Source organism: Lutzomyia longipalpis, chromosome 3 (genome assembly GCF_024334085.1).
Source record: "Lutzomyia longipalpis isolate SR_M1_2022 chromosome 3, ASM2433408v1".
In the NCBI taxonomy this organism is placed as follows: domain Eukaryota; kingdom Metazoa; phylum Arthropoda; class Insecta; order Diptera; family Psychodidae; genus Lutzomyia; species Lutzomyia longipalpis.
This window is the reverse complement of record NC_074709.1, coordinates 3,192,563-3,208,362: the sequence shown is the minus strand read 5'-3', so window position 1 is coordinate 3,208,362 and position 15,800 is coordinate 3,192,563. Positions and strand designations below refer to the sequence as shown.

The 15,800-nt window shown below is 35.9% G+C and overlaps 6 protein-coding genes across 10 annotated transcripts in view; 1 reads left to right on the top strand and 5 right to left on the bottom strand.

Annotated features, from left to right (window-relative positions):
* LOC129794093 (GPI mannosyltransferase 3) overlaps positions 1-15,800 on the bottom strand; it is a 1,193,052-nt gene that overhangs the window by 153,903 nt on the left and 1,023,349 nt on the right. The gene's annotated exons all lie outside the window — the stretch shown is intronic.
* The window catches only part of LOC129794120 (cytoplasmic tRNA 2-thiolation protein 1), a 1,132,104-nt gene that overhangs the window by 153,903 nt on the left and 962,401 nt on the right, over positions 1-15,800 (bottom strand). The window lies entirely within an intron of this gene.
* LOC129794129 (plasma membrane ascorbate-dependent reductase CYBRD1) overlaps positions 1-15,800 on the bottom strand; it is a 1,128,201-nt gene that overhangs the window by 153,903 nt on the left and 958,498 nt on the right. The gene's annotated exons all lie outside the window — the stretch shown is intronic.
* Positions 1-15,800, bottom strand: part of LOC129794176 (cuticle protein 8-like) — a 500,748-nt gene that overhangs the window by 153,903 nt on the left and 331,045 nt on the right. The window lies entirely within an intron of this gene.
* On the bottom strand, positions 3,977-8,460 carry LOC129794101 (NF-kappa-B essential modulator). The gene is made up of 4 exons (XM_055834715.1): positions 8,284-8,460; positions 7,645-8,140; positions 5,409-6,217; positions 3,977-5,345 (listed from the first exon to the last, which is right to left on the bottom strand). Exons 1-4 carry the CDS (start codon positions 8,314-8,316, stop codon positions 5,226-5,228), a joined length of 1,458 nt encoding a protein of 485 aa, XP_055690690.1. The 5' UTR covers positions 8,317-8,460; the 3' UTR covers positions 3,977-5,225.
* LOC129794094 (protein painting of fourth) lies at positions 9,524-12,754 on the top strand. The gene is made up of 3 exons (XM_055834705.1): positions 9,524-10,877; positions 11,992-12,129; positions 12,199-12,754. Exons 1-3 carry the CDS (start codon positions 9,527-9,529, stop codon positions 12,291-12,293), a joined length of 1,584 nt encoding a protein of 527 aa, XP_055690680.1. The 5' UTR covers positions 9,524-9,526; the 3' UTR covers positions 12,294-12,754.

Here is a 15,800-nt window from a genome sequence, read left to right as displayed (position 1 = left end):
CGTGGCATGGATATTTTATAAAAGTTTATTTATTGAAAACTAAAGCGATTTATGCCATTTTAATAATGTTTCTAGCATAAGAAACATAATGCAATGTTGTATTAAATAAGCATAATGATGTGGGTATAATTTGATTTTTTTTAATTGTCTAATTTTTCAAAGAAATATTAATTTTTATGAAATGAGAAGGTCATTTATGACTCTTCTAATCTATATCCTATCTGAAAATCAATCTCGCATATGTTTTTCACGCGTGAAAACGCGTGAATTTTTCTTTGTGAATATTATTGCCAAGACGAGGTATTTTTGCCAAAGTACATCTCCATGAAATTTGGCCATTTGCCTCCCGGTGAGGCAAAATAGAAAAGGGAACACTATTGTAAAAGGAGAGCATTAGGTAGAGAAAATAATGTGTTTGAGAGAAAGAAAGATAAGTGAGAGGGAAAGAGAAAAAAAATGTCAAAAATTTTGCCTACATGTAGGAGTTTTTTCAGTCGTGGCAGAGGCTGTTTCCAGACACCATACGGATATCCCTATGGTATTCCCTAATTTAGGCGTAAAATTTTACCTGCTATGGAGCCACGACCCGATTTTGGGTACCAAATTTTTCCCAATACCATCATATATGGTGCACCATACGGTGCCTGAGCGGGAATCCCGCGCGGAATACATTTTGGCCGAAATGGAATACGGCCGGGAACCGCCGTGCTCTTTGGGAATGCAAAAAATTATTATTTTTTGATCGTTTAAAGTGTTTAAATTTCCTTTCTTGGTATTTTTAACCAGCGTTGTATCTATTTGATTCGCATTTTATTTGCTTATGAATGAACATCTCAATAGAGCAAGAAATCGATTAGAGTTGGCAAATTGACGAGCCCCCCAAAAAGCCACTTTTTAATTCATTTTCTTGCATCACACGTCTTTTTCTTCATGCAGAAACCACACCGAATGGGAAACTCTATGTGGTGGCTTTTATAGTGGCATTTTGCAAATTTAATTACGTGTTGCGAATTTTTAATTTTTGTGTATATATGCAGATAACAATCACTTAATTTATTCACCTGACTTGGTTTTTATTTTACACAGTCTGTGTAGAACCGTAGAATTTGAAATTGCGATTGAATTAAATGAATTTCTGAGAACTTTTTGTTATTCGTTCTTAGGCGTCTCTGTTTCTTTGAGAATTTTATGATTTTTTCACCTAAGTTCTAAATTTTATTTTTCATTTTTATTAATCAGCCTTTTTTTTTTAAATAACTTTATGACTCACCCACAAAATTGTGGGACGACTTTTTGTTATATTTTTTGAGACTACAATTTTTTTGAAAAAAAAAAATCTTTTCTAACCTCGCACCTTTTTTTGAATTTTGAGGTGAAATTTTTACGAGGATAATTTTTTAAATAAAGTTTTTTTGTGTTTTTTTCTTTCTTTCTATGTTTGCAGAGAAAATTGTTTTGGCAATGAGTATTTTACTGGATGTGTGGAAGCTCTACTGCTGGAGGAGGAATTCGAAAAGTTCGACAAGTGGAGACAAATGTTGGGCAAGAAATAATGAAACCAAGTGAAAAAATAAAAGTAACCAATACAAGAGAAAGGATATTGAAAAGAAAGAAAAAAACTTAAGAGAAAAAGAGTAAAAAAAAATGATATAGGACGTTTCAATTGATAAAAACATTACGCATTATGATATTATGTACATATTATGTATAATTTTACATTAGATAACATCTAGTCTCAGTGCTAAATTATTTTGTAGTGTTTATGGGACATTTGGGGAGTGAGAAAGCGAGAAAATATTAGTGTGTTGTTATAAGGAAATTGTCGATGGAGGGATAAATTCTTCATTATAATGTAATAAGTTTTTTGGGGAGGAAAATGGGGAGAAAAAATATACACCGAAAAAAACATTTATACAAACAAAAAAAAAACTTATGTGGGGGTGGTGACTATACTTTAGTCTGGCAAAGGTAAAATGAGAGGATGGAGGAAGGAAATCTCCGTCATACGGTTTAAAAACTTGGCTGGAGTTTTTTTCCCACCGTATGTGCTTTCCTTCCTTTCATCCCCTCACACACCCCGAAAGAAAGAAAAAAAATAACACAAAATAAGAGGGGGTGATGGTGAATTATATTCATCGCGAATTTTTGTAATTATTTTCTTTTTTTACCTTTTTTTTGTAGAAAAAGGTTTAAAAAAAAAAACTAAGAACAGTAATGTTATTCGATATTTTGAACTTCTTTGAATTGATAGAAGAAAATGTGGTGTGTTGCGACTGAAATTATTCGGATTGTCCTGAGAAGGAGTTAGAGGCAATTATTGATTTTATTAATTCTTTTTTTTATTAAACAATTAAAAATATAAAATGAGAAGTTTCCTAAATTAACAAAGAAAATAAACTTTATACGTAAAAATGTTACGAATGACCGTAAAATCGTTAAGATTCCTGAGATGGCAATTTATTAGAAGAAATAAAAATATTACAGTAAATTCGCAAAGAAAATAAGAAAAAGAATTGGAAAATAAAAAGATTTTAAAAGTAACGCGGAAAGACAATCACAGAAAGAAGTTTGGATTTTACTACAAACCCATTCTCTTTACCAAGTTGCAAAGTTTTAAATTAAATTACTTTAATAACGGAGTTTTCATAGATTTTTTTTGAAATCAATTAATCAATCAATAATTGAGTTAAAAATAGGAAAAATATTTTTCTATACGTATTTGAACGTAAAACCGTTTAAAGGAATAGTGAAATTTTAAAAGAAAAAAATATTTTGAACTTTAGGAAACAAAGTTTACGTTACTTTAGTATTATCCTGGTAAAGAGGATAGGTCTAAACTGAAAATTTTACCTATATAGGATAGTTTAGTAGTTAATCCAAAAACGTTAAAGGACTTGGAATTGAATATATAAAAAAAGAAAATTAAAAGTAAAATTCTATTTGAAATTAAAATTAATATTTAAAAGAAATTATTGATAAAGAAATTTATTTTCATGAATGGAACTGATTACGCTGAGATGGTGCTATAGTGAGGGTAAACCTACTACTGATTTTAGGAACTATTTTAGTTTTAAATTTTGTTATTTCAGAATTAGGAAAAAGGAACTTTTCAGTAAGTAAAAGAAGTTGTTAAAGGAGTAACTTTGAGCTTGTAAAGCAGCCTTAATTTCCTTTGAATCTTTGATTTTACGAATCCTCTTTTAAAATAAATTTTCTTTTAAATTTTTCTAAGAATCTAAACTTTGAATTTTTTTAATTCTTTGCAATGGCTTGAAAAATAATATTTTTTATATTAATTGAGGAAAATTAGAATTCTTGGGGATGTTGATGTAACAAAAATCAATCCGACAGTTTCAGTCGTTCCATCGCTCGCAGTTAAATATCCAAATGAAGAACCACAAGAATAACCACAAAAAATGTATAGTTTTGTAAGCCAGCACATTCCTACTAGAGCAGTATTTTTTAAATGATTTGGTTTTAAAAATCATGTTTGATAAATCATTTTTCTTCAAATCCAACGCATGCCATATCCCTCTTTAGGGTCATCCTTTGAGGGATTTGACACGCAAAGCAGACATCCACATCAGGCAGGAGAATAAAAGAATGCATTTAAGATTTTTTTTTTTAAAATACTCATGTCACCTTAATTTATTTTGTGTAGTCTCGTTAATTTCCTTGCTTTTCACAATTTTTCTTTTCATTGGCACATCCTAATTTGAAAATTCCTTTGAAATAAAAGTCATTTTTCGAAATTCTATGCACTTTGGCGGGGATGGGGTCACATTTTTCAAACTTTCTGTTCTTCCACGAGACCTCCTTTTGCTCGCCATGAGCGCTCACCCACAACGAGAGAGCGCAACAAATCAGCAACGAATGAATTATAAAAAATAAAATAAAAATTGTCAGTTCCTTTGAGCCAATTTTACAAAATGAATATTTTATAGTGAGAAAAAAATGGGGAGAGAAAAACGAAATATTTTTGCAAGTGAAAGAAAAGATATTTATATTATTGATATAAGATGGATACACTTTTGTAAATAATAATAATTATTATTAAATGTCAGCATTCAAAATGTGATTGAGCCTTTTATTCTTTTCCTTCGCATCCTCATCACTGAGAATTTTTTTCATCTTCAATTCCATTCACTTTTTGTCATTTTGATGGAGAAGCTTCGTGCCTACACCAATGGGGATGTAAACAGGTAAACAATTTGAAAGGATAATTACTTTTTATTTTAAACACATAAAAATGTTTTCTTTTTTCTAATTTTTCAAATACTAAAAGGTTTGATTTCTTTTCCAATTCTCATTTTATTTTTTTAAACATTTTTTTTCTTTTTTATTTTCTACAAAATTTGCAAAGAATTACCTTTCATCATGTACAGCTCTTTAACCATTCAGAATCACTTCTTAATTTTCAGTCTTTCAATATACTTTCAATCCTTTTAATAAAATCTCTTTATTTATTTATGATTTGAAATTTTTAAAACAGATTAAAAATTCAAATATTTTTACAACTTTGATTCATTAATTCTTCTTTTTCTCAATAAAATTTGTTTAAAAATATTACTTTTCTTTTCAATTCAAACTTTCAAAATCAGAAAAAAATCATTTTAGAGAAAAATTTGAAAAGTTTTGACTTTCATTTCATTCTCTTTAAAAATTTGGTTTCCATTAAAAGGTTTTCTTTGTTAAATTTTCCCCTTTTTCTCTACATCACTAAAAATGCTCTAAAACTATGGTTAATAGGCTGAATATATACCACCATTGCCTGGATAAAATGTCAAAATAATTCGTAAAATATATTTTGTGGAAATCATGGTTCGTTTCGAGTGCAATCGTCTTGGGGCGTCAGAGAAACAATCTTTATTAAAATAAAAAAAAATGTGGAATTGTCTATAGGAAAAGTGTCAAAGAGAGTCGCAGAGAAACTCGCGAGAGTCTTATAAAATCGGATATTTCTTTAGTTCCGGGGAATCTCACGCAATTTGGAGGAAAATCATGGAAAAAACGCGTGATTCGAGCATCCTTGAATCACTCACACAACAATTATTGAGCCGTGCGCCAATATTTTTGACACAGGGCTGTCGGGTGCCGCAACGATTGCTACTCGAATTTAAAATAATAAACATGAAATATGCTTCGGGAAATCCCGCGAGAGCACATTTCCCGCTTTAATTGAAAATGTAATGTTCGAAGAATAACGGCCACCCATGGGGCCCACTCTACGAATTGTCCAGGCAACCGTTGACGTGGCTGTTCAAGGTGCTCAAATCCAAGAAAAGCCGCGAACAGACGGGGCAGCGAAATTGGCGTGTTCTCTGGGACTCCGGATGTGGGTATCCCTGAAAGAGGTCAGAGAAAAAGGTCAAGAATTGTCTCATGAGTCCGTAACCTGAATTAACAACCGATCGTGGATTCCGCATTCCCTCCATTTCACCAATTAGCTGCTCATGGCGATTCTGCAAGAGCCGCAGATCCGCTAGAAGTTGCTCCTTCTCACCCGCCAACACCGTCCTGGCTGCACGTTCTGCTTCAAAATCCCTCTCAAAGATTTCCGCTTGCATCTTAAACGCCTCAATTTGATCCATATTCTGACTCACTGCTCCTAGATCGTGCTGCAGCTTCTTATTCAGCTCCTCCGCTGCCACGAGATTTACCTTTAGGCAATCATTCTCAGCATGCCAAATCCGACATTCCTCCTCCAAGCTTGTCACCTTGGCCTGTGCTTGTGCCAATCGTTGACGCACCTCATTTATATCCATGGTGTACTTCTCCGTCAATCCCGCCACTTCCTGCTGCCACTGACTCTCCTTCATCTCGGCCATGCGCAATTTTTCACCCATTGCAAACTGCAACTGTTCCACCTCCTGCCGCAACTTGATCTCCGCATCAGCAGAGTTTTTTCGCTCCTCCTCCGAATGCATCGCCTTGGCTGCCTCAAGCTGTGCACGGAGCTCCTGGATTTCCCTGCTGTGCTGCTCACACAGTGCCTCAATAGAATGCTTGTGTTCAGCATGGACAGCACCAGCATCTGTTCCCACCTCCCGGAGACGTGCCTCAAGTTGCTCCACAACACCGCGTAGGCGCTCATTCTCCGTAAGCACGTGTGTCTGATATGAATCCTGCTGCTTCTTGAATTCCCGGATTTCGTTTTGCCATTTTTCCGCAAGTGCAAAATATTGACGCAAGCATTTATTTGAGTTGAGTAGATTCTCTGCAATGCATCATAAGAGTTTCACAATAAACTCCAGGAAACCTCCAAGTATCGATGGGATTTTTATGTTAAGCCATCAAATGAAGGATGAAATGTTCAAAAATTTCATAAAAGGAAGAATATTCTTCCAAAAAAGAAGAATTCAGGAAAATGTTTAGCCTAGTTTACTACAGAAATTCGGCCAATTTTCTTTTTTTCTTTGTCTTTCTATCTCCCCAACACATTGCGAGTTTATTTTTCCACCCCTTCTTCCTCCCTTGTTTTACTGAATCTCAACAAATGTGATTCCCAAATAAAATACCACACGTTATCACCACAGCAACTTCATTTGTGATATGAAGAGCCTGATAAAAGACAATCGAGCACTTTTAATCTTTTTCCCCGGGGAAAAAATTGACTCACTTTCCTTTTTTTCCCCCGAAGATCTATCTGTATGTGAGAATCCCCGTGCAAATATTTCTTCTTGCTGTCACACTTGCTGCATTTGAAGATAAATCCATCTCTCGCATAATTCCACAATTAAACACCATTGATCTGATACTAAACAATCAACAGAGATAGCACAGAGAATAGCTCACAATACAGAACAAACTCCAACTATTTGTGCTCTTTTGGTTGACATTCAACCATCAAATGGAGTTCCTTTCTCTCCTCTAAGGTTTATTTTTAATGCAAAAGATCCGGAATTTAGAAGAAAAAAACGTCAGAAGTTAAAAAAAAAAGAAAATTCTTTAACAGAAGTATGATTCATAAGAATAAAATTACAAAAAAAGCACGAGCAAGATTAAGAAATTCAATTAGGTGTACATGATTTTTTTTGCGACCAATCTTGGAGTTCAATCTGTTGATTTTAGTCTTGAAAAGTACATAAAAGCTGTGTTTTGAAAGAAACACAGAAGAGAAATCATTTTTAAGACGGTAAATAAATGATTATTCTCTTATCTGTTATCAATGTATGTCAATTACTGACTGGATAATGAGAATTATTACTACGAACATAAATTCAGTAGAGAATATTTTCTAAGTAACCTAATGCAAGTTCTAAGAAGAACCTTTTGAGAGTTCTTAGTGAGAGAATTTTTGATTTAAAGATCAAAGTTCATTTTTTCTTTAAATTCTTATGGTAGGTACACCACTTTAAGCAACTCTTCTCACCTTGTTAGAATAAAAATCTTACGAAACCTGATTGCAAATGTTGCAATTCACATAATGCAAGAATTTCCATTTCCCCCATCACATCTTATAGAAAATTAATCAAGAAATCAATTTTCCTCATTAAATTAGTAGATGGAAAATTTTCATAGATTGTTCGCCCCGAAATTCAAGAGAAAAGACAAGTTTCTTTGGACGACAGAGGTCAAAACAATGAAGAATGACTCATCACCTGGGGCATAAGGAAGCAAAAAAAATGCGAGAAAGTTGCTTACCTTTTAGCTGATTGTGTTCACAGTAGAAGTTTTCAAGCTTGGAGATGTCAGATGAGGCGATATTTTGCCCCCTCATGCTGGGGAATTCGCTGTAGATGTTGAAGTGACTCGTTGACAGCGATGGCGGTGCTTGAGATTGGGTAGGCCAATTCACAAGAGATGCCTGACTAACGATGGAATTCAGCTGGAAGTTGGGCGGTGTGAGACTCGCTTCTTCGGCCTTGGGAGCTTCTATTTTCATTTTAACACTGTCGATTGCATCAGATGACGCTGTGCTAACTTTCAGAGACTCCTCCTTTGGCACCATTCCGCCCACAGCACCTTCCTGCGATTCCAGAGATGGCATTTTGGCATCAACCACGTCCGGGGTATGTGAATTTTCCGGGAGGGATGAAAAATCTCCTGTGGCTGTTTCTGTGGCATACGAACGTGCCAGATTTTCAATTGAAGCTGTAGGGCTGGAGCCCAGGATCACAAATGACTCTTCGTCGGACATCTAATCACAAGAGGGGAAATACACAAATGACTAAACTGATAACGAATGGAAAGAAAAACTCGACTTTTCCGGGCAAAGCAAAAAAAACTCAAAATACTGGAAAATTTTGCCAAATTCCGAAAATATTTTAAGAGAAAACTCACCTCTGACGATACCTTATCTTGTATGAGTACCATTTGGCGCTAGAGAGTCACTTCATGTGCAAAATTAAGGAGGAACTTGCGAAATCTGAGAGAGATCTTTTTATTTACGCATTAGAAAAGATTGCATTGGCTGTGTGGATGTCAAAGTCCGGCCCTGAGAAGTTTTAATAAAAGAATAAGAAGAAAAAAGAATTGAATCACCCTGAAGTTATTACACAGAAAATAAAAGTTCGTAGCATTGTTCGTCAAATTTCTTGAAAGGTTCGTAACTCCAATGCTTTTACATAGGAAAATTCACCTCCAGGTTCGTATAATGGGGTTAACCTCCCTGGGAGTGAGACCCCATTTTACGAACATGGAGGTAAATTTTCCCATGTAAAAGCATTGGAGTTACGAACCTTTCACGAAATTTGACGAACAATGCTACGAACTTTTATTTTCTGTGTATGCACATTCTGGACAAAATTACTTTGCTCAAGGGAAAATGAGATGGATGCATTTTACCGCTATCCGTCTCCCTCACACTTTCATTTATTTACAGTTTTCTCGCGTTTTCCGCCGAATTTTCCGGCCGGAAGTGAGTTTTTGCAATCAGGAAGCGTCGCCGCGTCGAATGGCATCATTGGTTTGAAAAGTTCGCGAAAATGCATTTCCAGAAAAAAAAAGTGCGTGTAAAATCCCCAACCGTCAAAATTTCCGCGGACCCCAAATTCCGCACGCAGTAGCTTCCCGAGGCTCCCGGAGCACCCGTAAGTGCCCCAGGAGCCCAAAAAATGCGTTTTATGCCCACAAATTTGGGAAAAAACACGGAAATCACGAATTTTGTCGAAATGCAAAAAAAAAGTTCGTTTAGTTCAAAACTCGTTGAGCAACATGCGATATCGGGTTTATTTAGTCGACTCCAAAAAGGGCGCTAAATTCAAAAAGTAGTCAAAAAATCCTAAAATTTATATGGGGGCGCTATTATGAATGGGGGCTCTAGGGGGAAAATGAATGCCGTTGGTGAAAACCGCCTGGTATCAGTAGTCTCTGTACCAAATTTCATCACGATCGGATCAACGGTGACACGAAATCCTTTAATTATTATATAGATATAGATCTGTCAGTGATTTTGTCCAGCTTTCTCCAAAACTTCAGAGTGGTATTACAGTCATACCCCGCTTAATCAATTCTGGGTTAAACTCTTCTCACCCATTAATTTCAATGCGTAAGAAGAGTTTAACCAAGACTTGTTATGCGGGGTATGACTGTATTTGAGTTTTGTTATTGTTTTGAAAGTGGAAAAGAATTTTTCCTCGATTTTCCTGGCCAGATGAAGCGAAGAAGTGAAGTGCCTACAGCAAGAAGACCTAAGCGGGGCATACAGATGAATAATTCGGGTTTTTCAGAACCTTGTCCAGAGTTATTCTTCCCCAGGACATCCAATGAGATACATATTGCTAGGAATTGGCGACCAACACTTCCGCTGCAGCTGCAGTCGCTTCTCCTGAACCCCGTGCGACCAGCTCCTCCACCTTCACCGCCAGTTCCTACTCCGCCACCACCACCGAATCCACGACCAAATCCACCGGAACCCCCAAATCAGAGAGCAAGTCGTCGGGAACCTAAATTCAGGAATTGGAGGAAGCCCACAACCCACCAGACCAGTGACACAAATGGCGATGCCTCCATGGCTAAGATGTTGCTAATTAAGTTTCCTGACCCAAAAATCACGCGGGAACTTGTGCAGAAATTCTCAAGCTCCATTGATTTGGTAGTCTTTCAGCAATCAGTTGCACCACGTCAGTGCCTCGTGAGGCTCCATCCGGAAGCAGATGTGGAGGCTGCAATTGCAGAACTGTCCAGGATACCTTTTGGCGGGGGAATGATTTCGGCTGAATTGAAGAATCCTGACAAGGAGATTAAATCCAATTCCTTGGATGAAATTGATTTTTGTCGAATAATTGTGGGGAATCTACCACTAAATGTGCCCCAGGAAGCCATTAAAGGGATTTTTCCTACAGCAGATAGTGTGGAAATAAGCCCTTTCATACGGCTGAAGAGCTCACAGACTGCCGTCTTTCAATTCAAATCCAAAGAGGAAGCTTTTGATGTGTACAGGCAGAATCGGAAGTTGCTGTTTGAGAATCGACACCTCACAATTCGCTTCTACCGCAAACGTGCTCTAGCAAACAAATCACGGGTATCTGCAACTGAGAAGACTCCAAGTCAGGAAGAGAGGAGTCCGGAGAAGAAAAGAAAAGCTGATTCTGGACCTTTAGACGGTTCCTCTGAAAGGGACTCCATTTCCACAGAAACTGCATCTGAACGAGTTGAATCAAATTCAGAAGAGATTGATACCAAAGATAATGTTTTCGGGGAAGCTGCCAAGTTAATTGAAGACTTTTCATCCCGAACAACTCCTCCTTATAGCCCAGACATAACCGTGAAGATGGAAATAGAAGAAAACCCACCAAGTATACATCCAGAAATTCCTGAAACTGCAGCAACAGCGATTAAGAGTGAATTAAATGAAACAGATTCAGAGGAATTGGAAGACAAGATCTATGAGAAGCTCATCAGCGCCAAGGAGTCGGTGGAGGAGCATGAAAAAGGTATTGAGAACAATTAAATGTTATTTTTAACTCCTTGAGGCTCATTTGCTAAAGTATATTCATATCTATGTACATATGCTATATCATCGCTCATAAAACATATTGTTAAAATGTGGGTTTAATGTGATGCTGAAAGTTTTTTTTTCGCTGAGAAAACTTGGAAAACTTTGAGCACTTTTGGTGGCAAAACTCAGGGGATTTCTATCCTTTATATCCTTTTAGCCCAAATTCAAAAGCACATTATATTGATCTATGTTGATTTATGCGATTTATGCTAAAATTTATGTGAACAAATAGCTAAAAAATGATTTATCTATTTGTAATAACATTTTGTGTAAATATTGTAAAAGCAATAGAGTTTTTTTTTTAAAAAATATTAGTTGGATGTAAACGATACATTGCGGCTCTGTTTGAAACATTTGTTTGCTATTGGGGAAATTTATTCCACATGGAATATTGAAAGTACAAAATGTGCTTAATTTGTTTATTTGCAATCTGCAGGAAAGGTAATATTTCGTAAATAGTGTGCAAAAATATCCGCATTCAATCGCAAAATCAATCTGTTTGTATTGCATTAAAATTCAGAATTAATTTGCAATGCAGAATCATCAATTTGAAAATGAGTTAATAAAAAAATTTAAGAGTTTTCCTTTCTGTTAATTGAAAGAGAATTTGAGATTGCAAAAAAAGCAATTTTACATATTTAATGAATTTCTTAAATAAAAAAAAAATAGAAATAATTGAAAAAAGTTTGTAATTAAAGTCAATAAACTTCCGGAAGTTTTTCCTATTTTGTAGTCACATAACGAGTTGGGATAATGTACTGGAAATCTTCTATGCAAATTAATATACCTACATATAGTTTCTGTACAAAATGCAAATTAAATTTAGGAAAGTTTAAGTTTCTGTGGGGCTTCCCGTCCTCTAATTAGTGCTACATGCAAATGGTTTTGTGTTGCACAATTTTCGGGCATTTCATTGCAATGGTATTTACTGTAAACTCCCCATTCTAACAGTCCCATAAGGACAGCAAAAGAGTCGTTCGTCTCGTCACTGTGCTGTAGATTAAGGAAGCAAGTGATGTGGAAGATTTAACAAGTTGCCATTCTTGCAGCAAACGAAGATGACGATGAAAAGTCGGAAGTGAGTCAGGAGGAGACAAATGATGGGGATATACTAAAGTGCAGCTCCAATAAATGGAATGTTCTTAGACAGGATGAGGAGCTACAGCTAGAAACAGTCGGACAGCAAGGTATAAACTGAAATACTTTCAATGTTTCAACGAGAGCTAACAAAGGGATCCTTTCTTGTCTCTTTAAAGGCCCAATTGACTGCGATTCCATGTCCTGTGGCAGCTTTCTCGCCACTTCCGTCTTCGGGAGAACAAATCAAGCATCTCTCGTCGATACTTGGTAATGATTTTGGGGATTCTGATGAACCACAAGATCCCGAAATGGATGATTTGTTGAATAAACTTAATCCGGATGATTCAGACGAGGAAGAATTTAATGTGTTCAACCCATAAAGGGGGTAAGTGCTTTGCTTAATTTTTCAGAATTATTGCACTAAATCTAAGAGCTTGAGACTTTTTTTTATCAATGAACTTGATATTGAAAGTCTTCGTATTCGTTTCGACAAAATAACTTTATAATTTCCTCAATAAAATGACTTTTAATTTAATATTTTATTATGTTCTCTCTGCTTGTTTTTTAAACTGAAAATTCCCCAAAATTGGTCATTTCATCAGAAAATTCTTTTTATTTTATAAAATCATTCATATCAAATCATGTGAAAAAAAAATTCCAATAAAAATTGAAATATTGAGATTTAATTTTTAATCAATGGCATATGCAATAAAATATGCGAATTTGTTTAAATGTGTTTTTATTTTTTTTTATTAAGAGGTTTTTCGTGTAATTTTCCAAGCTTTTAACTAGCCAATGGAAAAGATAAAATTGAAATTTTGGTACTATAAAAAATTGTAGGGGTAACTATTGTAGGGGTAAATGGAATTTATTCCATAGGCATGAATCTTAAGCAATAAAATCTAAATCTAAAAAAATCTAAATCTAAATCTAACTGGGGTTGAAAAATCTCAGAGAAAATGTAGAAAATGCTCAAAATTATCAGATTTCCCAGAAAAATAGTGAAAAGTGATCCTGGAAAAAGGCGTAGGGAGGAAAATTGCCAATAATAATGACCTATAAAATTTCTTCCTGTCTTATTGGCAATTGTGATATTTTGAGTTCTTTTTTCCTAAACCCCTTTTCTGACTTTATTCGCCCTGGTTTTCCCTATTTGAATACTATGGTAATTCTACGATCTATGAAAACTCCTTCAATATATTGAGATTTTCGCAAGAAAATGCATATACGTACTTTCACTGGAGAAAAATAAATAGATGAGCTGCTGACGAAAAGAGAAAATTCATTCAGAGCGGAAGAAAATGCAATGAGGCTAAAAAAAAACAGAAAACAGATCGTTTGATTGAAATTTGAGATTTTCCTTTCAACTTTGTCCTCATTTTGTGCCTTTTAGGTTCTCCAGCAGAGTGCTCCATTTCACCCCCCGATGTCGTTAAACAATAAAGAGTATGATATTGCGAAAAAGAAGTGTGCCGCCAGTTGGGCGCCATTGGCAGCATCATTGGCGTCGGGGGTGAACATAAAAACATTGTTGTTGGGGTGGTGCTTGAAAATCCATTTAAAGACAAGTGAATTAATGTTCCGCCGCGCGCGTATTTAATTAATTTCATATAGCCATAAAAGATAGTTTTCTCGACAGTTTGAAGATTAACAAAGTAAATGGGTCTTTCACACAAGGCAAATAGAGAGGGGGGTGTAGTAGGTACTTTTTCCTGACACATTTTCAAGAATAAATCGTATAGCTTTACCCGTTTGGAGTGTTGGTCATTAGTTGGAGAGAAGTTTTGGGTGGGAAACTTTAGCAGGTGGGGGTGGGGGTTTCTACAATTAAATTTTATGGTGTGCTAAATTCCACGGGGTGGTGAGAACATTTTTCATGGTGCGGAAAGGATTAAGAGGGAAAGATGAGGAATGTGTTGCATTTTTTATCGCATAACTGCCATCTCGATGAGGGGGGTAGTATGCTCTCTGAAAAATTCATCTACAACACACTGGCGAAAAGAAATTGTACTTTCCTTCAGCTTTTCACCCAAAAAAATTTCACCATTTCCATGCCAAACTTGACTTTTCCGGTAGTCTGTGAAGAGAATTGCTAAGAACTTGGGGATTTTTGTGTTTCACACAGAGCAGAAAAGGAGTGTGATTGGTATTCAATCGGCAATTGTACTTTGGTAATATTTCTCCATCGTGGAATGTCCTTTGTAAATTGATGGGTGGTACGATGGAAGGAATTTACAGTCAGTTGGTGTCTTTGAATACGTAATGCCAATGAATGTGGTGGCGAAAGATGTGCCTACTAAAAGCTCAATTCTGGTGAAAATCTTTTTCAATGCTGCGGGATGATTGTCCCGGAAAGGGGCGTTTTCCTGACGGAAAAAAATGTCCATTAAAAGCAATGATCTGAGAGGGAAATAGAAGAACTTTAGGTAAATTTTTCTAACAACATTAATTTGAAATGAATTGCATCACGAGTTGCAAAAGCTTTTGCCTAATAATCATTCTAATTTCCAACCAGATTTCAAGCAATTAGCTAAACTTTTTATCAGTATATTAATCATTTGTTACACGGTGTGTAGAAAATCAATATTTTCGACGTAATAAATTGGTCATTAATGCGTTAATTAATTGAGGTGTAAAATGTGCAAAAAGCTCTATTTGAATTGAAAGCTTCCAAAATTCCACGTGGAACAACCTAATTATTCACAATTGAGTAAAATTCTGGAATTGATGGTTTTTTCGACCACACTGAAGCTTCAAGCTCTTTATTGTTGTGACGACAACAGGACTGGTACGACAAAAGTTTGAGGAAAACTTTTCTTCAGAGATCGAGGAGGAACTTTCCACTTAGGCACACATTTGTAGAGTGTCAACAGGAATTTTCTCACAAATGTTTTTCATTTCCAAACCCCCGTGAGACACACAATGCCGCACCAATCGGGGTGGGGGTATTTAATGAATTTGCGAAATAAATAACCCGATGAGACAGAATAATGGAAATTCTCCAATTTATGTTGAATAATTATTCCTATTGCTCCCGAGGAGCTTTCTCTCTCTCTCTCTGTTAGCTTCTATAGTTGCTTTAAGCTTTTCCACCCTCTGGGGGTTGCTATTGAAGCAAGGTGAGAGTATTTCACTTTTCACCGCAGGAATTTAATTGTGTATACATTCACCCAAAAGCCATTGATGGCGTGCTGTGAAGAATCCCTCTACATTCCTTAAATGCAGAAAGCAAAATGATTGAATGAACAATTTGTGTCTATTGTCCTGAAAGCACTTTAGCCCAGCAGTGAGAGGCGAGTTACAGAATGTGTGGCAGCAATGCCGTGCCATTTGTTGCTGCCCCGAGTGGAGAGAATTACGAGATGGCAAATTAACTGGGTTTTAATTAATAAAATGATGGAAACGGCTGGTCTAGAGTACCCCTCCTATATATACAAAGTACGGTGTATGATTTTCGATGGAGGCGCCTGGTGGTCTCGGCGAAATAAATTAGAAGAACGTGCGAAGCACACAAGTCACATAATTCACTCACTAAGACAAGCTTTGGATTATTCTTTACACTACTGTATATTTTTCTCTGGCTTTTGCGCTTATTCGTCTGGTTGGGATACCCTTTTGTCGCCCCTTTTCTTTGCTCTCCACTGTTTTGTATAATACACAAAATATGTTACATTTCCCAGCAAGAAGTAGCTTATAGGATACTCGGAGAGACCTTTATAACTTTTTATAGAGAAAGTGAAAGGAGAATTCATTCTTTTAACATTCTTTATTGAATTTA